At 47.2% G+C, this 25434-nt stretch overlaps 1 protein-coding gene across 4 annotated transcripts in view; it reads right to left on the bottom strand.

Annotated features, from left to right (window-relative positions):
* Positions 1–1400: 1400 nt before the first annotated feature.
* Positions 1401–25434, bottom strand: part of HMOX2 (heme oxygenase 2) — a 43101-nt gene continuing 19067 nt past the window's right edge. For 2 of the 4 annotated variants that reach the window (XM_058434158.1, XM_032144804.2), the window contains exons 2-6: positions 5705–5831; positions 4299–4416; positions 3108–3599; positions 1762–1888; positions 1401–1671 (exon numbers count right to left, since the gene is read on the bottom strand). In XM_058434158.1, coding sequence (XP_058290141.1) covers positions 1544–1671; positions 1762–1888; positions 3108–3599; positions 4299–4416; positions 5705–5790 — 951 coding nt within the window. In that variant the 5' untranslated portion in view covers positions 5791–5831 and the 3' untranslated portion in view covers positions 1401–1543. Of the gene's footprint in view, positions 1672–1761; positions 1889–3107; positions 3600–4298; positions 4417–5704; positions 5832–10854; positions 10874–14185; positions 14355–25434 lie in introns of those variants that run through there. The other 2 variants (XM_058434159.1, XM_058434160.1) reach the window with 2 other exon arrangements.

A 25434-nucleotide genomic window follows, 5' to 3' on the forward strand; every position in this document is an offset into this window, starting at 1 on the left:
GCTCTCTTGCCTGGATTCCTTCTTTTTTGAGGGAAAGAGGGTGGGGCTGCAGGCAGTCTACTGGCAGGGCAGGAGGCTGAGTCCTCAGGGTCTCACACCCTCAGTGCTGATGCCATGCCAACTGCCTGGTACAACACCAACATGTAAGGACCTAATTAAACCAAACCAGAGTCGGGTGTAGACCAGCCCTGGGAATTCCAGCTGTGACTGGGCCAGGGCACACGTTGGTCTCAGCAGTGGCTGTAAGGTCACCTTCCTTCCTCTGATGCTGGTTTCAGCCATCTACATAGCATGGCATCCACGCATGGGATCTGCAAGCTGGAGCCCTCCTACCCACAGGCTTGAGCACAGCATCATCCAGCCCTGGGGAGGCGCACCCTTAAGCAAGACAGACTTGGCCAAGGCTGATAGGCTGAAGACTAACAGCACGGTCTGCACACCCAGGTTCTGGGCCAGCTCTGGCCCTGGCCATCTCTGCACTAACTCATCTGAATTATGAAGGTGGCAGGCTTGGTCAGTAGTTTAAAGTGTTTCCCTACTTTTTAACCCTTTTTGAAATAAAACTTTTACAGGTAGTAGATTCCTATTAATAAAAATATTTAAGTTCATGTTTCTATTTTAGAAAATGAATTGTTTAAATACAAATATATGGTTTTTTAAAACCCTTATTTTTATATATAGATATATTTTAAAAACTTTTTTAAGTAGGAAACCTCTAAGGTATTTCTGAGCTAAAAAAATAGCAGTGCTGGATACACTTTAAAGACCTTTGCAAGACGGTTAGGGTGACTTTGTTTTGGAGACTAGGGGTGCTGGAGAGTAGACCAAGGTCAGGAGGTGGCTGCTGGGGGCCATGATGGACGATGTCCACTCCCCACACAGACATAACATGCCCTTGCTTCTCAGGGACTCTCCTGTGGGGAGGCGGCTTGACCCACCCGGTGCCAGGAGGCAGGGAAGGAGGCAGCTTGCAAAGCCCACTTTATTGAGTGCTGGAGCATTTACACAGGGCGGAGGAGGAGACAAGCTGGGGCTGAGCAAACCTCACCCAGGCGTTAGAGGGATTCTGGGTGAGAGGGATGAGCTCCTAAGGCCTCTGAGGCTTCCACCCACACCCGCCCTCACTCCCAGGGTCCAAGAGAGGCCCAGAAGTTGTACAGCAGCATCCAGCAAGGCCCCCTCCCACAACCTGGGCTTACAGGCCACTCACCTCCAGCAGGGGAGATAGTCACCCATGTACTGCAAAAACAGGGACTACCGGAAGCAGCCAGAGGTGTGGAAGCCTGGAGTAGAGCTGGCTCAGGGGCCAGGCCTGCTACACTGTGCCGACTGCTCCCAGGGTGACAGCCTGTGCCCAGTGTGGAATATGGCCCATAGAGAGGATGCTGTCAGGCAGAGGCTCTAGCATCGGGCTTTTATTGGTTGCCTTTCTTAAACCCAGCATTTTTTAAAAAGTCACCTGAGGTGGTAGTTTAGTCAGGGCTGGAGAAAGGGGTAGGCCAGTGGTCAGTCGGGAGGGTACCGGCGTGGCATGATGGGTCCTTCACATGTAGTACCAGGCCAAGAGTCCAGCAGCTAGGGCCACGCCAGCGGCCAGGATGAACTGGAGGCTGGGCTTCCTCAGCACAGCCATGGCTGTTCGGAAGGGACAGCTGCTGCCCTCCAGGGCACCTGTGTGGCAGCACCAATAGGAGACATGGCATCAGTGGAGTCTCCTGCTACACCTGTCCCAGGAGGGGAGCTCAGGACACACAGACCTACCTTTGTCTTGTTCAGCAGCGTAGAAAGGGCATTTACGCATGTCTCCTTTCCCATCGTGTACAGGGAACCCATCCTCCAAGGTCTCTCTGGCCAGCGTGGAGCGGGCCTGGTCCAGTTCATTGAATATCTGCAGGAGCAGAGGATCGACTGAGCCATCTTTGGGCTGCCTATACTTTTTTTTTTTTTTTAAATGCCTTTTGAGATGAGGTCTCTGTTGCCCAGGCTGGAGTGCAGTGTTATGAACATGGCTAACTCACTGCAGCCTCAAACTCCTAGGCTCAAATGGTCCTCCCACCTTAGCCTCCTACATGTGTGTACCACCATACCTGGCTAGTTTTTAAATTTTGTGGGGAGATGGTGTCTCACCTTGGTTTCCCAGGCTGGTCTTCAACTCCTGGGGTCAAGTAATCCCCCTGCCTCAGCCTCCCAAAGTGCTGGGATTACAGGCATGAGCCACTGCGCCTGGCCACACTCTTCTTTTAGAGGATGCCCTCCGGATAGAGTGAGCTGGAGCAGGTGAGCTTGCTCAGGTGTGCCAACTACACAGCAAGCAGCACTGGTGGGCAGCAGCTGCACTGCCAGATGCTCCTCCCTCCCTAGCACGAGCTCTGGGGAGGTGTGGATGTTGGTACCCCAAGAAGGCTGCCAACTGCTGGGTCTCCCCTGGGAACTGACCAGACATGCACCCCATGCCTAGCCTTCTCTGAGGTGGCTCAAGCCACTGAAACTACTACAGCACAGACAGGAGGGCATGAGTACATCCCCATTTTAGCTGCTGGTTATTTTTTTTATCAAGAAGCAACAGAAAACTTGGAATATGGGAGAACGAGGCTGTGGCAGGGCATACCCATCCTGAGTGCCCTGGGAGGCCTCAGTGGAAGCTGACAGGATCTGGGGACAGAGTAAGCCTCCTCAGGTTCAGCCTCATCTAAAGGCTACTTGTAAACAGAGCTTACTTACTCTCCTTGGTGGCACTGGCTCTCTATTAACTTACAAAGGGCTTTTCAGAGCAAAACTTAACTAAAAAGAAAATTATCCATTCTTCAAGACCAGCATCCTGCAGTGAGGGAGGAAGCCAGCTCCATTCTCCCAGACCCCTCTATGTGCTAGAGGACTCACCCTTCCCAAAACACTACCCACTGGCATCTATCACACCAGGCCTCCATGCTGGGAACCACCCACTGGGCCCACAAGCTCTGGTGGCCAATCTGGTGGCCACCTTCCTCTCGGCACCCTGCAGCTCATCTGTCCTAACGCCATGTGTGCCTTCCTAGGCTACTATGGATCTACTACCACCGTCAAAGTTTCCCTCTTCAGCCCTGGCAGCTGGCAGCCCCCAATAGTACCTGCATGTTATACTCAAAAGCCTTGTTGGCCTCCTCCACGATCCTCTCTTTGGTCTTCATGTTCAGGTCCAGGGCGTTCATCCTGGCCCGGTAGAGCTGCTTGAACTGCTGGGCATTGTCCACATTCTCAAACAGATAGAACTGGGTCCCTTCCCCTGTGCTGGGGAGTTTCAGTGCTCGCTGGGCCACCTTCTTCAGCACCTGGCCCCCCGAGAGGTCCCCCATGTAGCGGGTGTATGCATGGGCCACCAGTAGCTCCGGCTTGTTCTGCCCTATGTAGTGGATCCGCTCCACATACTTTTGGGCAGCCTTGGGGCACTGCACCTGCTCCTCCCAGTTTTCACCAAAGAAATACTCCATGTCCTTGGTCAGCGCCTCCTTCCGGTGCAGCTCCATGGGGAAGTACAAGGGGGCAAAGGCTGGATGGTCCTTGTTGCGCTCCATTTCCTCCTCGAGGGCTGAGTATGTGAAGTAAAGTGCCGTGGTGGCCAGCTGTGGAGGTGACAGGAGGAGGCCAGCCATGCCTGAGCACACCACATCCAAGCAGCTGGATGCAGAGGCTCAAGTGACAACCCCCAACCCCGAAGAACCAATCCTATGGCCCATTTTTATGTAGTGAATTATTTAACACACAAGGAAGCTTTTGTGTTTCTTAAAGGAATGGCATGGTGAAGTCTTTGGAACACCCATACTTTTGCTTCCTTCACACCACTATGTTATTCTATCTAAGCCATGAGAACCATTTTTTTTTTTTGGCGGGGGAAAGAGTCTCGTTGTGTCACCCAGGCTGGAGTACAGTGGGGCGATCTCGGCTCACTGTAACCTCCACCTCCCAGGTTCAAGTGACTCTCCCACCTCAGCCTCCCAAGTAGCTGGGAGTACAGGCACGTGCCACCACACCTGGCTAATTTTTGTATTCTTAGTAGAGACAGGGTTTCACCATGTTGGCCAGGCTGGTCTCAAACTCCTGGCCTCAAGTGATCCACCTGCCTTGGCCTCCCAAAGTGCTGGGATTACAGACCTGAGCCACCGTACCCAGCCGAGAGCCAGAGCTTAACGTCAAGAAGGAATGGAGTGTGGAGAAAAGCCCAGCTTTTCCCTCAGAGTGGCTCCAGAGGCACTTTTCTCATGGGACTAAGGCCCCCACCCCAACCCCGTATGACAGTCTGAAACCCAATGTGGGGCACAAACCTTAAACAGCTCCTTCTTAATATTGCCTTTCAAGAAGTCCTTGACAAACGGGGTGTTTTCTGCCCGGTCGTGTGCTTCCTTGGTCCCTTCCTTCAGGAGCTCCGAGAGGTCAGCCATTCTGTGGAGAGATAGGAGGTGTTTGTGTGTCAATTAGCCCTTCCCAGCTTCCCAGAAAGGACCATAGGAAGAAGATTGAGTCCAAACCCCACGGTGACCACCTGTTGTACTGGAGGCTGGGGCTTCTCAGGCACTTCACTCCAACACAAATAGCAGGAACTTGTCAGGGAACACAGGGCAAGCAGACATGACAGTCTGCTCCAAAGACTCAGGACACAAGGGATAACTGTGGCCTGCTCCTTGAGAATAGTACCCACGTCCATGTGTCTGTGTTGGGAACCACCCAAATGAGCAACGCTTTGCTTCTGTGGCCACCTAGTGGTCGAAGAGACACACATCTGTATTTCCATCAGTATTTGCTGGCTTCTCTAAGAACAGCCTTGGAACGTGTCTCCTGGAATTCACACACCTCGGTAAGGCTGTGACCGTGGGTCTCCTCAGATGGCCCTACTGCCTTCCTCCCACCTTGGACCCACAGCTTCTTTGGGACTATATGTGACTAGGACCAAGCACGGAAGGATGCAAAAGAGAGAACCGAGAGGCTGGGGCCAGGACCTTGGGTTTGTGCTGCTTAACGAAATTACACAGTTGTAAAGGTGTGTGGATGGATGGACAAGGTAGAAAACGTGATCCTAAAGACGGTGGTACTTGGGCAGGGGCTTACATGTATCCACACAATCCACCTACAAGAGTGACAAAAATTTGGCCTTACGGTCTGGCTTCTGCTGTCTTCTTTAGGAGATTAGCTTGTTATCATCCATGTGCTGAGAATTAATTTATTATTAGCAATTATTTCAAGGGATAAAAAAAACTTGGCCAATGACAGGGCTATAATGAGAGGCTAACGATGCAGAACAGGGCCTGGAAGCTCAGGTTTAGCATGAGCTGTCCCTATACAGAGTAAGGAAAGGCTGCCCTGCAGTCAGAGTTACTCCATTTTATGGGGTAAAATACTGAACAGAGCCAGCTTTGCCTGCGTTTACCCTTTCTCAGCCCAGATGAGGAAACACGCAAGTTTTTAAGAAGAAAAAACGATAACTACCATCAAATCCTATCAGCACTCCCAGGAACACCTGCCCTGCCTCCTTGGATGAGACAATGGACCAGTGGGGAGAGTTCTAAGCAGCAGAAGCTGTATGCAGTCCCTGCAGGGCCAAGCAGGCACCCAGGGGTCCAGAGCTCATGGCCCATGGCCACCCCCCAGTGCTGCCAGCAGACAAAACCAGGTGTGCTGAGCACGACAGGTGCTGGGCCCACCTGATTCAGTGCAGCCAGCCCCCATCGCTCACCTCATTTGGTTCTCCTTTTCTAAGGCCCCAGAGTTCTTTTTCTCTGACTCGTCTACCCCCTCTGAGGTTTCCACTTCCGCTGACATTGCTGCTGGGTGTGGTTCTTGCTGCTCTCGCTCCTCCGGTCCTGCAGAGACACAAGGAGCTGGTGATGTGGCACCCACGGCAGTCACTTCCCCAAATACCTGCCAGTTCTTTCGTCGGAGCCAATGTAACCAAGGTGACACCCACACACCCCAGGATTGTTTTCTTTAAAATAAAGCTCTGCCATTGCTGGGACCATAGTGGAATATGGAAAAAATCTGAATATGAACAATGTATTAGATAATAGCATTGTATTGACATTAAGCTTGCTGGTTTTTAAAAATAATCGTACTGCGATTATATAAGAGAATGTCTTTGTTCCTAAGAAATACACGCTGGGGTATTCAGAAGTAAAGGTACACTGCTTGCAACTCCCTGTCAGATGGTTCAGAAGAGAGTGTGTGTGCATGTGCATACGCTGCAGGGTGGGGGACACTGGCAAGTCAGAAAAGCAAACAAGGCAAAATCCTAGCAGTGAATCTGGGGAAGAGGTATGAGAGTTCTTTGTACTATTCTTATCATTTTTCTGTATGCTTAAAACTGTATCAAGGCAGGGCACGGTGGCTCACACCTGTAATCACAGCACTTTGGGAAGCTGAGGCAGACTGGAGTTCAAGACTAGCCTGGTCAACATGGTGAAACCCTGTCTCTACTAAAAATACAAAAAATAGCCGGGCATGGTGGTGCACACTTATAATCCCAGCTACTCAGGAGGCTCAGGCAGGAGAATCTCTTGAGCCCAGGAGGCAGAAGTTGCAGTGAGCCGAGATCATGCCATTGCACTCCAGCCTGGGCAACAAGAGCGAAACTCTGTCTAAAAAACAAACAAACAAACAAACAAAAAAAACTATCAAAATTAAAAGTTAGGCCGGACACAGTGGCTTATGCCTGTAATCCCACCACTTTGGGAGGCCAAGGTGGGTGGATCACCTGAGGTTAGGAGCTCAAGACCAGCCTGACCAACATGGAGAAACCCTGTCTCTACTAAAAATACACAATTAGCCGGATGTGGTGGTGCATGCCTGTAATCCCAGCTACTCGGGAGGCTGAGGCAGGAGAATCGCTTGAACCTGGGAGGCGGAGGTTGCAGTGAGCCAAGATCGAGCCATTGCACTCCAGCCTGGGGAACAGAGCGAGAGTCCATCTTAAAAAAAAATTTAAAAAGGCCAGGCGTGGTGGCTCACGCCTGTAATCCCAGCACTTTGGGAGGCCGAGGCAGGCAGATTACCTGAGGTCAGAAGTTCGAGATCAGCCTGGCCAAAAAGGTAAAACCCCGTCTCTACTAAAAATACAAAAATTGGCCAAGCGTGGTAGCACACGCCTGTAATCCCAGCTACTTGGGGGGCTGATGGAGGAGGATTTCTTGAGCCTGGGAGACAGAGGTTGCAGTGAGTCAAGATCATGCCACACTGCACTCCAGCCTGGCCGACAGAGCAAGACTCTGTCTCAAAAATAAATAAATAAAATAAAATACTTAATAATAAATAAATAATAAGAACAGCTTTGCTGTACACCCTTGAAGACCCTGAGAGCCAAAATTTGTCTCTGGCTGCTCAGTTCTCAGGCAGCAGAGAAAAGGGTGCTGGGATGAAAACACTGAGCTATCTAGAGGAGGGAGGGGTGCAGTAAAGGGCCCCGGAGCCTCTAGATGGGTGATGGAAGCAAAAGACCAGGCTGAGGGCACACAAACATCAGGCTGAGGGTCCAGGTACCCCAGGACCACAGGCCCCATGCTCCTTATAGGCAAACTGAGGCAAAGACAAGTGCGATCCATGGCCCAGGTTACCAACTGCAATAACTTGAGTATGCTTCTTGCCATTTGCACCTAATTATCATGCTGCACAACAGTGATAGGGAACGTGATTAAATCTCATTAACTGTGTTTTACTCAATAATAACTGCATGCTCTGGGAGAGTATGGTCTTGCTTAATTAAACAACAAGTCCTTTTGCTTCTCTTAAAAATACAAAAAGGGGCCAGGCACAGTGGTTCACACCTGTAATCCCAGCATTTACGGAGGCCGAGGTGGGCAGATCACCTGAGGTCAGCAGTTCCGAGACCAGCCTGGCCAACATGGTGAAAGCCCATCTCTACTAAAAATACAAAAATGAGCCAGGCATGGTGGCGGGCACCTGTAATCCCAGCTACTCAGGAGGCTAAGGCAGGAAAATCCCTTGAACCCGGGAGGGGGAGATTGCAGTAAGCCAAGATCATGCCACTGCACTCCAGCCTGGGCGACGGAGCAAGACTCTGTCTCAAAAAAAAATAAAAAATAAAAAAGGGAAGAGAAAGCTGCTTCCTTTGGCACCCACTTGGGCATTTTCTCAGCAGCACTTTACTTGTGTTAGCTCCCCTTAGGCACACCCTCTTCAACCTCACTCCTGTGTGCCAGCCCCTGGTTCTGACCTCCCAGCCCGTGGGAAGCCAAACTCTGGACCAGAGCTATCTTTTCCACTGCTATAGCTCCAGGGTCTGGAAAATACTAGACTCTCAATAAATACTTGTTGAGTAAAAACATCCAACTAAAAAAATATAGGGAGAGGAAGGAAGGAGAACATCTCGTGCATGATGCCAATAATATGCAATTTTTTGTAATCTGCTGTCCACAACTTCAAATTTTCTACACTCAAAACAGGTTCTACCAATTTTACTTTGAAGGAAAGCTAACAGGAAGAATACTGAGTCCTCAAGGTGGGCTGAAAGTACCAAATACCATCTGTACAGACCTGGGGGCTGGGGACTGGGGGCAGAGGAGGCTCCTGGGAAGGTTCGGTTAGCACATTCAACCCACAGACTGGGGCCAGGGGAGGCGACCTTGTGGCCTAGCCACTGTCCAAGGGAGTGGCCCCACAGTGTGGCATTCAAAGGCCACCTTGCAACGGCAGAAACATAATTTTTTCTTCACTTTCTGAAAAGCTACATGTCCAGACTTAGTCTGGCTGGTTCTATACTTGAATGCTCTTTTCTTTGCAGGAACCACTGGAATCTCTAGAAAATTGAGGGCCAAATCATAAACGTAGAACCTTTTTAGACTTCAATCTCTAATATCCACAAGAAGCTACATGTTCCCCACCCCCCACAAAAGAGAAAAAAAGATCCTAAAATATTCCACTCTGGGAAATACACTTCAATAAATAGTAATAGTAATCGTAATCTGTGTCAAAATAATACATAGCCATACTATGATGTTAGGAAAAAAACAACACACAGCCAAAGAACAAAGGGCATGACTGCTCAAACAACAGTTAACAATGGAATCCTGGCACAGCTGGGGCAAGTTGATAAGCTGTGTTCATGCATGGAAAAGCCCACAGAAACTTTTTATTTTTTTTAAAAAGGACCCCAAACACTGACTATAACTGTGTGCAAAAGTATACTGATAATGACAAGCGGGAAATTTGGAGAGCTATAAATACTTGTTTTTTGTTGGACTTCTTATCCAACTGGCTGCTTCTTTTACCTGGAGTGACTCAATTCTCTTGGAAAGAAAAAGGGAAGAGGGAGAGGAAGGCAGGGAAGGGAAGGGAAAAAAGAAACCAAGAGACAGGAATTAGACCAAGCAAACCAGCTAAGATCCTTCACTGCATTAACTAACTAGTCAATGGAAGCTCCTGGGTCCTCTTTCCTATTACAAATTCTAGAAAGGCCAGTCCACCCTCTCTCTTTCCCATTTCCAAAAAACTGTGACCCTCTTTATAAAATCTACCTCCACTACTCCATAATTCCAGTACTCCTAACTGTTCACCTGATCAGCTGCTGATTCTCATTCCAACACCTGAGCTAAAAGAAGCAGTAACAAAGTTCCTATCACAGTTACTTCAAGCAAAAGAGGTTCCTTTAGACCAGCTCAGCAGATCCAGAACACTGTGTCAAAGGTTTTGCTCCTGCTAAATTGCGGGCATGAGACACTACTTGTGAGACAACAAAGATGGTAAATCCTCCTCCATGGAGACTAAGTCCAACAAATTTCAGGTCAGGTAACTCAGTGCATTGCTGCCAGATGGGAATATAATCTAAGGACTATATTATAATTCATTTCCCATCTGGTGATACAGAAAGGAACAATAAAGACTTCTTTGCCCTGCAGAGACCTGAACTGAAGGAAGAGAGCAGGTTGCTGAGCTCAGCCAGCACTGAGTAAGGAACAGCAGACTGACTCACTCCCTGGAATAAGAACAGTTCTGCAGGCTTCTGACTCAATGAAATAGTGACACTTGACAGTGACCAGCTACTGCACTGCACAGAGCTCACTCCAATATAAAATTGCCACCATATTAATATGAGGTGATTACGCTTCAGCTTCCACAGCTGACTGTCATCCTGTCTTCCCAGTTAAACCAAAAGCTTCCTACAAGACAGATCCAGATTCCCTCAGATTCAGATCAGGGTCCAATATGACTTATAGGCCAGCACTCTGGGGAGCATCCAACCTGAGTTACAGCTGTTGCAAATACACAGATGGAGTTCCTACTGAGAAAGCCAGTTAAATAGAGGATTTGTGTGCCTGTGCCTGTGTGTATAACAAGAAAATAACAGTTAAATTCTAAAACACCAAGTAAAGTAATACAAATTTTTAATTGGGTGCCATATCTCTAAATTAACTGTATGAAATCTGTTTTGACTTCTCTTCAGATCTGACTTGACTCTTCTAAGTTTTTAACTGACAATTATATTTATGGGGTACAGTGTGATGTTTGGACACATGTATACATTGGGGAATAATCAAATCAGGGTTATTAACATATCCATCAGCTCATATGCTTATCATTTCTTTGTGGTGAGAACTTTTAAAATCCACTCTTTTAGCAATTTTGAAGTATACTATTATAATAGTAACTATATTAACTATAGTCACCATGCTGTAAACACAGATCATGAGACCTTATTTCTCCTAACTGAAATTTTGTACCCTTTGATCAACATCTCCCCTTTCCACACCCACCTTTCCCTTCCCCCAGCCGCTGGTAACCAACATCTTACACTCTCCTTCTATAACTTTGACTTGATTTTCACATTTCACATATAAGTGATATCATGCGCCATTTGTCTTTCTTTCTTTGGCTTACTTCACTTAGCATAATGTCCTCTAGATGCATCCATGTAGTCACAAATGACAGAATTTCCTTCTTGTTTATGGCTGAGTAGTATTCCATCATGCATAAATACCAGCTTTTAAAAATCCATTAATCCACCGTGTGCTGCGAAGACTAAGTGGGCTAACATGTATGAATGTTTGACAACATGCAGCACCACCTCAAATATTAACTTCTTACCAAGGAAGTTGCTGGTGAGAATGAGCAATTGGGTGATTGTTAAACACTGAGGAAGAACAAGAAATCCAGCAATTTCAGATCGTTCTGGGCAGGTCACACCTGAGGACTTCTGACTTAGACCTCATTCTCCGGCAGCATCAGGAAATAGGAATATCTGCCCTTTCTAAGGTGAGCCACGTGACCACTGCAGGCTAGAATATCCACATTGCAGATGCCACTGGAGATTGGCTGAGCCACATGTTTGGGGCAGCAGACAGCTCAATCAGCTCTAATCCAATAAGGCACTAGATAACAGAGACTTCTCAACACCCTGAAGAAGCCACATCATCTAGAACTATAGCTTCTGAGTTTATAGAATAAATCGCCTGAGGTCTCCTCTGAACTCTGGTACTACCACTCCTCAGGAAATGTTATACATAAGCCCTTTCATTTCAATCACTGGGGGAATTCAATCCCACAGTTCATTGAACGGAAGAATAACTATTAACCTCTTGATAAAAGAGCAAATCCAGGCTGGGTGCAGTGGCTCACACCTATAATCCCGACACTTTGGGAGGCCAAGGTAGGAGGATCGCCTAAGCCTAGGAGCTCAAGACTAGCCTGGGCAACACAGTCAGACCTTGTCTCTATGAAAAATAAAATTAGCCAGGCGTGGTGACACACGCCTGTAGTCCCAACCACTCAGGAAACTGGGGCAAGAGGATCTTTTGACCCCAGGAGTTCAAGGATGCAGTGAGCTATGATCACACCATTGCACTCCAGCCTGGCAAGGGAGACTCAAAAAAAAAAAAGAGCAAGTTAAGACTGAATCCAGCCGGGTGTGGTGGCTCATGTCTGTAATCCCAGCACTTTGAGAGGCTGAGTGGGTAAATCACCTGAGGTCAGGCATTCGAGACCAGCCTGGCCAACATGGCAAAACCCCATCTCTACTAAAAATATAAAAAAACTAGCCAGATGTGGTGGCGTGTGACTGTAATCCCAAATACTCGGGAGGCTGAGGCACAAGAATTGCTTGAACCCAGGAGGTGGAGGTAGCAGTGAGCCGATAGTGCCACTGCACTCCAGCGTGGGCAACAGAGCAAGACTGTGTCGCAAAAAAAAAAAAAGACAATGAATCCTGGAAAAGTGGAGACTCTGGGGACACAAAGCACTTAAGTCAGATTTACTAAATAAGCACTTACACGTTTGGGCAAGAAGGAAGGCAAAAGCAAAACAACTGCAAACTAATTTAAAGGCATTAACCTCTTAAGTAACCTCAAAAACTGACAAGAGACCGGTTGTGGTAGTTCAAGCCTGTAATCTCTGCACTTTGGAACACAGACAGAAGGATCACTTTTGGCCAGGAGTTCAACACCATCCTGGGCAACAAAGTGAGACCCCCTCCATCTCAAAAAATATATTGAATTAAAAAAAAAACAACCGAGAGCAGTTCAAGAAGTCCAAGACTTTTGCTGCAGGCTTTTTTATTGGAGAAGAGAAGTGTGCTCATCTCTAGCCATGTTCAAACATAACTGAGCAAGCAGTGAAGACAGACACCAAAGACGGAACCCGAAACACTGAAATGAGTTCAAAGAAGGGGCCTGGAATCGACTATTGTTGGGACAACGATGAGTCCTGGTAGTTTCCTATTGTAACTGAAATAAGCACAAGACTCGCCCCTGTTCCCTGACTGCCACCTCGCTTTATATGAGGAGAACGTGTCCCAAGGCTGAGATGAGGATTCCATAAGCAGCACCAGGAGGGGGAGGGGTGAAGTCCTGAGTGAATTCTAAAATGGTTCTGGTGGGATTTTTATAGGGACAGAGCCTAGGCTTCACGCATCCCATAGGGCTGGCTTTAACTGATGAAACCTTGGGTCATCCCTAGGTTACCATCAGGCAAAAATTATTCCAACACTGAACAACCTTGAAAGCAGGTGTCCTGTGGATAAGTGGAGTCAGTCATGTTTCCTTTCATACCAGGCACAAAAATTGTCACCTGTAAGCTTCAGCTTCTATCATAAACAAGGACTGTGAATAGCATTTGGGGGTGGAGGGAAAAAAAGTAGGTGACTGAGGTGCATATGCAGAACTGTCATTTTGGGAAACCTGAGAGTGCCATCAGCTCCCAGATGCTTTCCTCTCTACAAACAGCCTGAAGCCTTAGAAGCCATTCCTGGAGGCTGGTACTGGTAGCTCACACCTATAATCTCTGCACTTTGGGAGGCCGAGGCTGAAGGATCACTTGAGTCCAGGAGTTTGAGACCAGCCTAGGAAACACAGTGAGACCCCTGTCTCTACAAAAAAAAAAAATATATTTTTTTTTTAAAGAAGCCATTCTGCCTTGGCAGAAGGCCCTCAAGTTCACCCAAGAGAGCACCAGACTGTAAGTCTGACAGACCTGGGTATACCAGGCTAAGTCACTTTCAAGCACTGTCTCACTGGCTCTGAAGAAACTAAGATCAAGAGAATTAACATGGGTAAGGTCACTCAGAGAGCTAATGGTCAAGTTGAGACTAAACTTGAGTCATTCTGAACGCAAGGTGACTCCTCCTGTGTCCCTGGCTACTCCTCATTGGTTCCTGCATGTGAGATTAGTATGGTGTCACCACAGACTGCTAGCAACAAGGAAACTGAAGTTACGGGCTACAGAGGCACTTGTACCACACTGCATTTATGCATGCAGTAGAGACGTTAAACTACAGGCTGTAATTTGTTATTTTAGTATGAAAAGTGAGCAAGAGGCCAAGCATGGTGACTCATGCCTATAATCCCAGCTCTTTGGGAGGCCAAGGTGGGCAGATCACTTGAGGTCAGGAGTTCGAGAGCAGCCTGGCCAACATGGTGAGACCCTGTCTCTACTAAAAATAGAATGATTAGCCAGGCATGGTGGCGCACGCCTGTAATCCCAGCTACACAGGAGGCTGAGGCAGGAGAATCGCTTGAACCCAGGAGGTGGAGGCTGCAATGAGCTGAGATTGATCCACTGCACTCCAGCCTGGGCAACAGAGCGAGACTCCATCTTAAAAAAAAAAAAAAAAAAGAAAGAAAGAAAAGTGAGCAAGATTCTATTATTTCTGAGAAATAAGTGCTCAGGCCCAGTTGAAGATTCCGAAGTTGACGCTGCTTGTCCCCAAAACACTCACCTTGGCTCACTCAGATTACACAACAACCTGAGAAGATTGTTCCCTAGTGAGATCTATTTTTGATGACTAACAGGGCAGGCCAAGGCTGGTTCCAGCAGGGGAGGATGGCATACCCCACCACTCAGTGCCTGAAAAGAGGCAATCAGACCTGCCAGACCTTAGTGGACAAGGAACCCAGGGGCTCCAGAGCATCCCTATACCAAAGGGAGGTCACAATAGGGTCTGCACATCTCTATAGCACCCACTGCCATAGTAACTAAAGAGAAATAGACTAAACTGTGTCAAGCATGTACTGAGTGTTTAAAAGCTAAGCAGTCCTATCTTTCTGCCTACTGAAATATATGGTGCCTCAGGAATGGTAGTGCAATGGATAGAAAGTATGTTAACATAAACTTCCTGTAAAATTAGTAACTCCATAGGACAAGCCTTTGGTCAATCGAACAAGGTGGCTCCAATTTCTCACTCTGGGCCTGCAAGGTATCTTTACGCGTTTCCACAGGCCTATAGAGTAAGGTATTATTCCTAGGCTTCTTCACAATGACTGCCCAGATTCTGGTGGGGGCTGAAGCTGGGGCAAGGAACAAGCCCAGACCAAGAACCAGTAACTCCACATATGGTTGGCTCATCCTACACAGACTGTGCCTACGGTGGGACGGAACTAGCAGCAGCAGCTATTGGACTTGCTCAAAGAAGGATGGTCGGCTTTCCCAGCACTACCAGCAGGCCCTGCCTACACCCAAAGAGTGGTAAGGGGAGTGGAATCTGCTTCCTTCTTATCCTCTGACTCACTATCTTAATGCACAAGGCACCAAGAGTTCCTAAAAAAAGGAGGTCCTCAACTGTTTTCCTCTCTTAGTATATAGGGCCTGATTTGCACATGAATGACAACGTCCCATAGGAGTAGTCGGGCAGAGTGCCCAGAAAATATATTGCAGATGATGTGAAATTACTAACAATTAGCTGTAAATGCAGCCCTCTCTTCTACTCTAAACAACTTCTCAGAATGAGAGCCAACTTACAGGGATAATGTTTAACCCAATCAAACCCAGACTGGTCTTGACCTCCTAGCCTCAACAGTCCTCCCACTTTGACCTCCCAAAGTGCTGTGATTACAGGTATGAGCCACCATGACTGGCCAAACTTTTTTTTTTTCACACAGTCTCACCTTTTCACACAGCCTGGAGTGCAGTGGTGTGATCATAGCTCACTGCAGCCTGGATTTTCCAGGCTCAAGTGATCCTCTTGCTTCAGCCCCCGAAGTAGCTGGGACTACAGGCACACGCCACCACACCTGGACTCAAGCGAGCTGCCTGCCTCAGCCTCCCAAAGTGCTGGGAATACAAGCATAAGCCACTGCACCCCTCCAAACTTATTTTTTTAAAGGCAAAGCATTCATCAACTTCATGGTTAGTAACAAATTATTTGGAACACATCTCATAACCACACTTAAAGAGCAGAAAATCGGGGGGAGGGGGGAGGGACAGCATTAGGAGATATACCTAATGCTAAATGACGAGTGAATGGGTGCAGCAAACCAACATGGCACATGGATACATATGTAACAAACCTGCACATTGTGTACATGTACCCTAAAACCTAAAAAAAAAAAAAAAAAAGAGCAGAAAATCTAAGTGACACAGTGATTACTTAGTAAAATGTACACTAGCTTTCTAGGAAAGCTTTCTAGACACTCCAGCTGTTCAAAGAAACCTTTCAGGATTGGGGCAAAGAGAAAACAGATCACCATGCATTACTCCGCCTAGTCAATGTGTTAAATTTTCACAGCCATGTTTTCTTTTTTTTTTTTTTGTGAGTAGAGTCTCACTCTGTCGCCCAGGCTGGAGTGCAATGGCGCTATCTCGGCTCACTGCAAGCTCCACCTCCCGGGTTCACGCCATTCTCCTGCCTCAGCCTCCAGAGTAGCTGGGACTACAGGCGCCCGCCACCATGCCCCGCTAATTTTTTGTATTTTTAGTAGAGATGGGGTTTCACCGTGTTAGCCAGGATGGTCTCGATCTCCTGACCTCGTGATCCACCCGCCTCGGCCTCCCAAAGTGCTGGGATTACAGGCGTGAGCCACCGCGCCTGGCCCCACAGCCATGTTTTCTACTTTCCTCACCAGCATGTAACTCCCCGGACATGGCCTCCCATCACAACTGTCACTTGGCTGTAACTCGCTATCTGTATAAATGGCATATGTGACTATTAATTTAGATAAAGATTTAAATATTTGTATTTCTGTATATATTCTATGATAAGAAGACCGAATCCCTTCATCTGAATGAAAGTTTCTAGAAACTGGGTTCAACAAGTGTAATAGCAGGCATATGCACAGAAGTCCTTTCTGCACAGCACAATACTAATGTGTTCAAAAGACACACGAGGAGCTGGGGCAGTGGACTGGATTTTACAATGATCTCTACAGCCTGAGCCGTAGTAGGCACCCAACAAATGTTAATTAAGACGAGCCTAACCATGAGAGAATCTACTGGCCACACAGAGGCCAAGAGGCAGCACATGGATGTGGTTAAGGCACAGGCTCTAGAAAGGCACAATCAAGAGCAAACCCTGGTTCTGCCCATCCCAGTTGAGTGGACTTGGGCCAGCTACTTAATTTCTTGGCGTTTCTTTCTTCATCTGTAAAGGATAGTGATAACAATTCCACAAGGTAGGTATGAGAATTAAATGAGATAAATGATTTATAAAACTGTGACATCATATGGTGCTGATTAATAAACTAAAGAAAACGTCACTTGCAATTTAAAATTAATGGCTGAGCCCAGTGGCTCATGTCTGTAATCCCAGCACTTTGAGAGGCCAAGGCAGGAGGATTGCTTGAGCCTAGGAGTTTGAGACTGGCCTGGGCAACACAGGGAGACCCCATCTCTACAAAAAAAAAGTTTTTTGAATTAGCTGGTAGGCAGACGGGGGTGGAGGGGAGTGGCATGCAGTTGTGGTCACATCCACTTAGGAGGCCTAGGTGGGAAGATCACTTGAGCCTAGGAGGTAAAGGCGGCAGTGAGCTATGACTGAACCACTGAATTCCAGCTTCCAGCCTGGGCCACAGAGTGAGACTCTGTCTCAAAAAAAGAGGAAAAAGAAGAGAAAAGAAAAAAGAAATATAAAATTAACAAATGTCCCCTAATATTTCCTTTTTCTCCCCACTCCTGGGTTCAAGCAATTCTTGTGCCTCAGCCTTCTGAGTAGCTGGGATTACAGGCATATGCCAACACACCCAACTAATTCTTGTATTTTTAGTAGAACCAGGGTATTCCCATGTTGCCCAGGCTGGTCTCAAACTGCTGACCTCAACTGATCCGCCCGCCTCAGCCTCCCAAAGTGTTGGGATTACAAGGTGAACCACTGTGCCCAGCCTTTTTTGTGTTTTTTTTTGTTGTTGTTTTGTTTTTGAGACAGTCTCGCTCTGTCTCCAGGCTGGAGTGCAGTGGCGTGATCTTGGATCACTGCAATCTCTGCCTCCCAGGTTCAAGGGATTTTCCTGCCTCAGCCTCCCTAGTAGTAGGGATTACAGGCATGTGCCACCACACCCAGCTAATTTTTTGTATTTTTAGTAGAGATGGGGTTTCAGCATGTTGGCCAGGATGGTCTCGATCTCTTGACCTCGTGATCTGCCCGCCTTGGCCTCCCAAAGTGCTGGGATTATAGGCGTGAGCCACCACACCTAGCCTGTATCTAGTGCTATTAGAATGAAAATGGAGATTCTTCATGATGAACCTCAACTCAAAGTCTGTGATCCTCAGTGTAAACCATTTATTTATTTATTTAATTTTTTTTTTTTAGAGACAGGGTTTTGCTCTGTCTGGAGTGCAGTGGTGAGATATTAGCTCACTGCAGTCTCTACCTCCTGGGATCAGGCCATCCTCCCAATTCATCCTTCTAAGTAGCTAGGACTATATGTGTGCACCACTATGCTAATTTTAAAAAGTATTTTGTAGAGATAGGGTCTCACTATATTGCCCAGGCTGGTCTCGAACTCCTAGCCTCAAGGAATCCTCTCTCCCTCCCAGTGTTGGGATTACAGTCACGAGGCACCAAACCTGGCCCCCAGTGTAGATTTGATGCTGCCTGTAGGGCTTTTCAAGGAGACAGTGATATTTCCATTTTTTGTTTGAAAGTAAATGGGGGTTAGGCACAGTGGCTCACACCTGTAATCTCAGTACTTTGGGAGGCCAAGGCAGGCGGATCACAAGATCAGGAGCTCGAGACCAGCCTGGCAAATATGGTGAAACCCTGCGTCTACTAAAAATACAAAAACTAGCCAGATGTGATGGCACGCGCCTGTAGTCCTCGCTACTCAGAACCCGGGAGGTGGAGGTTGCAGTGAGCCAAGATCATGCCACTGCACTCCAGCCTGAGTGACAGAGTGAGATTCCGTCTCAAAAAAGAAAAGGAAAGAAACAAAAAGAAAAGAAAGAAAAATCTTGGAATTTCTAGCAAAATATATATATTTTTTGAGACAGAGTCTCACTTTGTCACCCAGGCTGGAGTACAGTGGCACAATCTCGGCCCACTGCAGCCTTGACCTCCTAAGCTCAAGTGATTCTCCCACCTCAGCCCCTCAAGTACCTGGGACTACAGGCATGAAACACCATGCCCAGCTAATTTTTTGGTATTTTTTGTAGAGATGGGGTTTCACCATGTTGCCCAGGCAAGTCTTGAACTCCTGAACTCAACTGATCCAGCCGCCTTGCCCTCCCAAAGTGCCAGGATTACAGGAGTGGGCCATAGTGCCCGGCGTAGCAAAATAAATTCTGCAAAAGACCTAAGGGAAGATACCGTATTGTTTTAGTTTAACTCCTTCAAGGAGATCCTGAACATGACTTAGGTGAAGGGCCCTCCAGTAACCGAGAATCAGGATGGAAGACAGGATACACTTTTGTTTCTTTAGAGTGACTTATAAAAAGTAAAGGTTTAATTAGGTAACTGAAAATTTACTTTGTCTGGTGACAAATCTGATTTGCATTTTTATCTCATGACAACCAACCACCAATCCAGTGTTTCTCCACTGGGGGCCAACTTGTCCCCCAAGGAACATGTTTGGAGATGTGGAAATGTTGGCAGACATGTTTAGTTGTCACAACTGAAAGATGGGAGCGTGCTATTGACAATAGTGGGTAGAGGTCAGGGATACTGCTCAATGTCCTATAATGCACAGAAAGCACACAAATGTGCTTGCATGCACGCACACACACACACATACCCCACCACCACAAACAATCCAGCGCAAAATGTCAACAGCACTAACGCTGAGAAACCCTGCTGGACCACAAAAGCAGTGTGCATTCAAAAGAGGACATGAGTCTAATACCCATCTCATCCCTTCATCAATTTACAGAGACGAGATTGTTAGTCAACTTTATCAAATATCCCTTACATAGATTTCTGAGGAAACTGAATTTCCACCAAAAAAACAGAAGAGGCTACTAGAGGCAGCTTGGCACTGCCCACAAATGACAATGAAAAGGGTTACAGTATCTTCCTGGGAATAGACCTTATTTGTATGTATTTGGATCTCTGGAAGCTAAACATTTAAAACAAACTCAGTAACAAAGCCAGGCAGGCTGAAGCCCCTGACAGAATTGTGTTTATTACTTCTTTGTGGGATGGAACATATAACTGGGAGAAATTTGATTTTCGTTTATCAGCCTGGTACCTGACTGCTAAGAAAGCTAAGAATCAGGAGAACTAACTTCTACTACCAGCTCTGCTACTAGCTAGCTGTAGGACTTCCTTAGAGCTCCAAGGAGTCATTTCTCAGCGAACTGCAGGGAGGATGGCTTTGAACAGGAGGCAAAGCAGGAAAGGCTGTGGGCCTCCCATACCTTGCTTCAGTCAGAACAGCTCCCCTATTCCTTGCTATATTTCCTCCAAGAAAAAGGTTGTGCTGCTTCTAAAAATAAGATCCAAAAAACAACGTAAGTGATAATATTGTAGGCCTGATATTACATTCAGAGCTACCTAAGTAAGCCTTTTATGATCCATCCTAGTACTTGTATCTCGTTATGGTATGTATCTGTTTATATGTTTGTTTTCCAGATTACAGTTCATTTATCTTGACCTCCTACTGCCCAATTACACACCAGTCAGGGTTTGTTGACTGAATGATTTCCAGAATACAAGGTATTCTCAAAATTGAGGCATTCTCAAAGTGCTGATGACAGAGACCAATTAAAGGTGAATCTCAGATATAAGAATAATGGGCTGAGCGTGGTGGCTCACACCTGTAATCCCAACACTTTGGGAGGCTGAGGTGGGCGGATCACAAGGTCAGGAGATCAAGACCATCTTGGCTAACATGGTGAAACCCAATCTCTACTAAAAATACAAAAAATCAGCCAGGCGTGGTGGCGGGCACCTGTAGTCCCAGCTACTCAGGAGGCTGAGGCAGGAGAATGTCGTGAACTCAGGAGGCGGAACTTGTAGTGAGCAGGGATCACACCACTGCACTCCAGCCTGGGCGACAGTGTGAGACTCCATCTCAAAAAAAAAAAAAAAAGAAGAATGGGGCAGGTGTGGCAGCTCACACCTATAATCCCAACAGTTTGGGAGGCTGAGGCAGAAGGACCACTGAGATCAGGAGTTCGAGACCAGCCTGGGTAACATATGGAGATCCCTGTTGCTACCTCCCCCCAAAAATTATAAAATTAGCTGGATGAGGCTGGGTGCAGTGGCTCACACCTGTAATCCCAGCACCTTGGGAGGCCAAGGCAGGTGGATAGCTTGAGTACAGGAGTTCCAGACAAGCCTGGGCAACATGGTAAAACCCCATCTCTACAAAAAATACAAAACTTAGCCAAGCATGGTGGCACACGCCTGTAGTCCCAGCTACCTGGGAGGCTGAGGTAGGAGTATCACCTGACCCTGGGGGTGGAGGCTGCAGTGAGCCAAGATCGTGCCACTGCACTCCAGCCTATGTGACACAGCAGGACTCTGTTTAAAAAAATTTTTGGAGGCCGGGCGCGGTGGCTCACGCTTGTAATCCCAGCACTTTGGGAGGCCAAGGCGGGCGGATCACGAGCTCAGGAGATCCAGACCACGGTGAAACCCCGTCTCTACTAAAAATACAAAAAAAATTAGCCGGGCGTGGTGGCAGGCGCCTGTAGTCCCAGCTACTCGCAGAGGCTGAGGCAGGAGAATGGCGTGAACCCAGGAGGCGGAGCTTGCAGTGAGCCGAGATCGCACCACTGCACTCCAGCCTGTGTGACAGAGCGAGACTCCACCTCAAAAAAATATAAAATAAAATAAAATAAAATAAAATTAGGTGGATGTGGTGGTGAGTGCTTGTGGTCCCAGCTACTCGTGAGGCTGAGGCAGATCACTTGAGCCCATGACTGTGCCACTGCAGAAGGAAGAAAGGAAGAAAGTAAGGGAGGAAGGGAGAGAGGGAGGGAGGGATGATGGCTGCCTAGTGACTAAACACTTGGTGAAAGGTAAGAATGGCCTTGTGGGGGGATCAAGCATTTGATGCTTTGTGCTCGAGTAACTCACTGTTTCACGTATGAAGGGAAAATGCTGCATTACATTGGTCTTGAACTGGCTTCCTTACATTCCACAGATATGACTACTAAGAGCGTACCTTTTAGATTTTGTTTTATGGTCTCTGAAAGCCTGATTGGTAGCATAACACTGAGTTACTTGCCCCCTCCTTATATAAAGAAATGTATACTAGCATTGGCAACATAGCAAAAACCCTGTCTCTACAAAAAAACTACAAAAATTAGCTGGGCGTGGTGGCACATGCCTGTCATCCCAGCTACTCAGGAGTCTGAGGCAGGAGGATTGCTTGAGCCCAGGAGGTGGAGGTTGTACTGAGCCACAAATGCAGCACTGCACTCCAGCCTGGGCGACAGAGCGAGATCCTGTCTCAAAAAAAAAAAAAAAAAGAAATGTACAGGCACATTTTTAACAGTCGTGGTAGCAAATGCTTGCCAGCCTTCTCCACTCAACGCATACACAAGCCACTGACTCCTTGATGTCTACATCTGTGAAAAAACATCCAGTGTCCCCCAAGTTGTCCTTAGAGTCTGGGTTTCATAGCAGCAGCAAGGTGTCTTCATGTCGTTCTCTAGGGAAGGGGTCAGCCACAAAAAGGCAATAGTTACACAACTTTGTAACAAACCCACATCCTGTATCTACGTGTATTTTGGAGGAAACACCAAGGCCTTAGGTTATCATTATTGCAAAGGAAAATGCTACAGTTATCATAATTTACTGAAAAAAAAATAAAAAATCCCAGCGGTTTGCTGTAAAACTGTGTAACTTCCTGTTACAATCTTCTCCAATGGGGCAGCACCCACAACTATACACATTAAAGTGAAGTTTAATGTCCAATAGTTTAATTCCTTTAACTCCCAAAAGTTCCCAGAACTGGTCAAACATCATTATCTCCATTAATCATTATTCAGAGGAAATTCAAATAGCCCAGAACATCAACTACTGACTGAGGACATGATTAGGCAACACTGAATGAATAGCTTTAGAAAAAAGCAGACAAAATGGAAAAGGCAACTGTCCAACAGCTCAGGCATTCTCCAGGGCTGTGAGAGGTATACTCAAGCCTTTTCTTTTTTTTTTTTTTTTTTTTTGAGACAGAGTTTCGCTCTTGTTGCCGAGGCTGGCATGCAATGGCGTGATCTCCGCTCACCGCAACCTCCGCCTCCTGGGTTCAAGAAGTTCTCCTGCCTCAGCCTCCCGAGTAGCTGGGATGACAGGCATACACCACCACGCCTGGCTAATTTTTTTTTTTTTTTTTTGAGACAGAGTCTCACTCTGTCTCCCAGGCTGGTGTTCTCGGCTCACTGCTGCAACCTCCGCCTCCCGGGTTCACACCATTCTCCCACCTCAGCCTCCCGAGTAGCTAGGACTACAGGCACCCACCACCACGCCCGGCTAATTTTTTGTATTTTTAGTGGAGATGGGGTTTCACCATTCACAGGATGGTCTCAATCTCCTGACCTCGTGATCCACCCGCCTCGGCCTCCCAGCGTGCTGGTATTACAGATGTGAGCCACTGCGCCCGGCAATTTTGTATTTTTAGTAGACATGGGGTTTCTCCATGTTGGTCAGGCTGGTCTCAAACTCCCAACCTCAGGTGATCCGCCCACCTCAGCCCCCCATAGTGCTGGGATTACAGGTGTGAGCCACTGCGCCCGACTACGCCTGGCTAATTTTGTAGTTTTAGAGGTCAGGCTGGTCTCAAACTCCTGATCTCAGGTGATCCTCCCACCTAGGCTTCCCAAAGTGCTGGGATTACAGGCGTGAGCCACTGTGCTCAACCTTTTTTTTTTTTTTTTTTTTTGAGACAGGGTCTTGCTGGGTTGCTCAGGCTGAAGTGCAGTGGCTCAATCATAGCTCACTGCAGCTTCAACTCCTGGGCTCAGGTGATACTTCGGACTTAGCCTCTCTAGCAGCTGGGACTACAGGCATTCACTACCATGTCTAGCTAATTTAAAAATTTTTTTGTAGAGACAGGGTCTCACTATGTTGCCCAGGTTGCTCTCGAACTCCTGGGCTCAAGCAATCTCTCTTTGGCCTCCCAAGGTACTGGGATTACAGGTGTGGGCCACCATGCCCAGCCTCAAGCCTTTTTTCAAACAAAACCCTACACGAATGGCCAATACATAAAGGAAATAAGTGAGCTTCCATACTTAAAATGAGGAGGGAAAGAGAAAGGAGGGCCAAAAGGGACTGAGCTCAGCTCCTCATTCCCCTCAGGACCTTGAGCTTGGCCTAGTTTGCTCAGCTGTGGTCTAGGAGACATAAGATATTCAATTAAACATTTGCTGGCTACCATTTCCCTCTACCTGTGCTATGTGACCAGTGGCTCTGGGCACGGTCTCTTATCTTAGGCCTGTATGTCCAAATCAGCAGTGGGAAGCTGGGCCTGGATTAGTCACTGTTCCCAGACCTGACCTGCCCAGAGCTTTCTGGCCGCTGGGCCAGAGCTCCCTCTACTGTTTCACACATCATTTCCAGTTGCCCACTAGCTCCTCGAAAACTTCATGACCTTCCAAAAAACCAAGTAGTTTCTGTGTCTTCAACTCACCTCATCCCCAGCATTGGTACTGAGCTCTAACCCTGTATTAGGGACAGGCACATACTCTAATCAGCTGTCCTTGACTAAAGGCAGACCTTGAGCTTCAAACACTTCTGCCTCACCCACACTAGCCAGTTAAGTTGCTGTGGCCTCAGCAGTCCTCTCCTAGGAACCAGATTAGACTACTGCCTACACATGGGGACACCCTGTCCTTTGGACAAGTGTTCAGGCAAGTCCCTTGACAGTTGGTGTTTGGTAAAAGGCTGTTTGTTTACAAAGGAGTGTCCTAGAGTTTCTGTCTTTAATCTACTCAAATACTTCCTTTTTTGAACACAATTTGTGTTTGAAGACACAAACTGAGAGATGTGTACTTCTGAAGATGGGAAGAAAGGGTATTTATCAGAATAATCCTTATCCTTTTTTGGTTGCAAATCCCTTTCAGAATCAGAGCAAGGCTTCACATTCTCTCTCCAAGACAATCGTACAGTTTAAAAATGGTGGCTGAAGCCTGTAATCCCAGTACTTTGGGAGGCCGAGGCGGGTGGATCACCTGAAGTCAGGAGTTCAAGACCAGCCTGGCCAACATGGTGAAACCTCGTCTCTACTAAAAATGCAAAAATTAGCTGGGCGTGGTGGCAGGTGCCTTAATCCCAGCTACCTGGAAGGCAGAGGCAGGAGAATTGTTTGAACCTGGGAGGCAGAGGTTGCAGTGAACCGAGATCGAGCCATTGCACTCAAGCCTGGGAGACAAGAGCGAGACTTCTCTCAAAAACAAAAACAAAAATAAAAACAAAAACAAAAACAAAAAAATCAATCCCTGTTCTAAAAGGAGTCTATCAGTGACATTCTCTTTTTATGGGTAAAGTTTTCAGCAAGACCCTGAGTGCTCTAAGAAGGGGTTCTTCTTTCTTTGGCCTCCTTCCTTCTCTTCTCTTCCTACTGTGTCCTAGTGGGTTCAGTACAAGTTCTCCCGTTTTCTCCATTTCTCTGCTCTTTAACTTCCCTGGCCTCTCAAAACCCTCATAAACCTTACAAAGTGATTTTACTGTTTTGTGTCTTCCCAAAGTTACTACCAGCTCCTAGTAAACAAAGACTATGCTTGGTTTGTTGTTGTATTTGCACATCCCCTCAGTGCCAATACTCTGCACACCTTAGAAGCTCAATACAGTACAGTCAGCCCTCCATATCCATG

The sequence above is a fragment of the Hylobates moloch genome, unplaced genomic scaffold (assembly GCF_009828535.3).
Source record: "Hylobates moloch isolate HMO894 unplaced genomic scaffold, HMol_V3 SCAFFOLD_23, whole genome shotgun sequence".
Taxonomy (NCBI): domain Eukaryota; kingdom Metazoa; phylum Chordata; class Mammalia; order Primates; family Hylobatidae; genus Hylobates; species Hylobates moloch.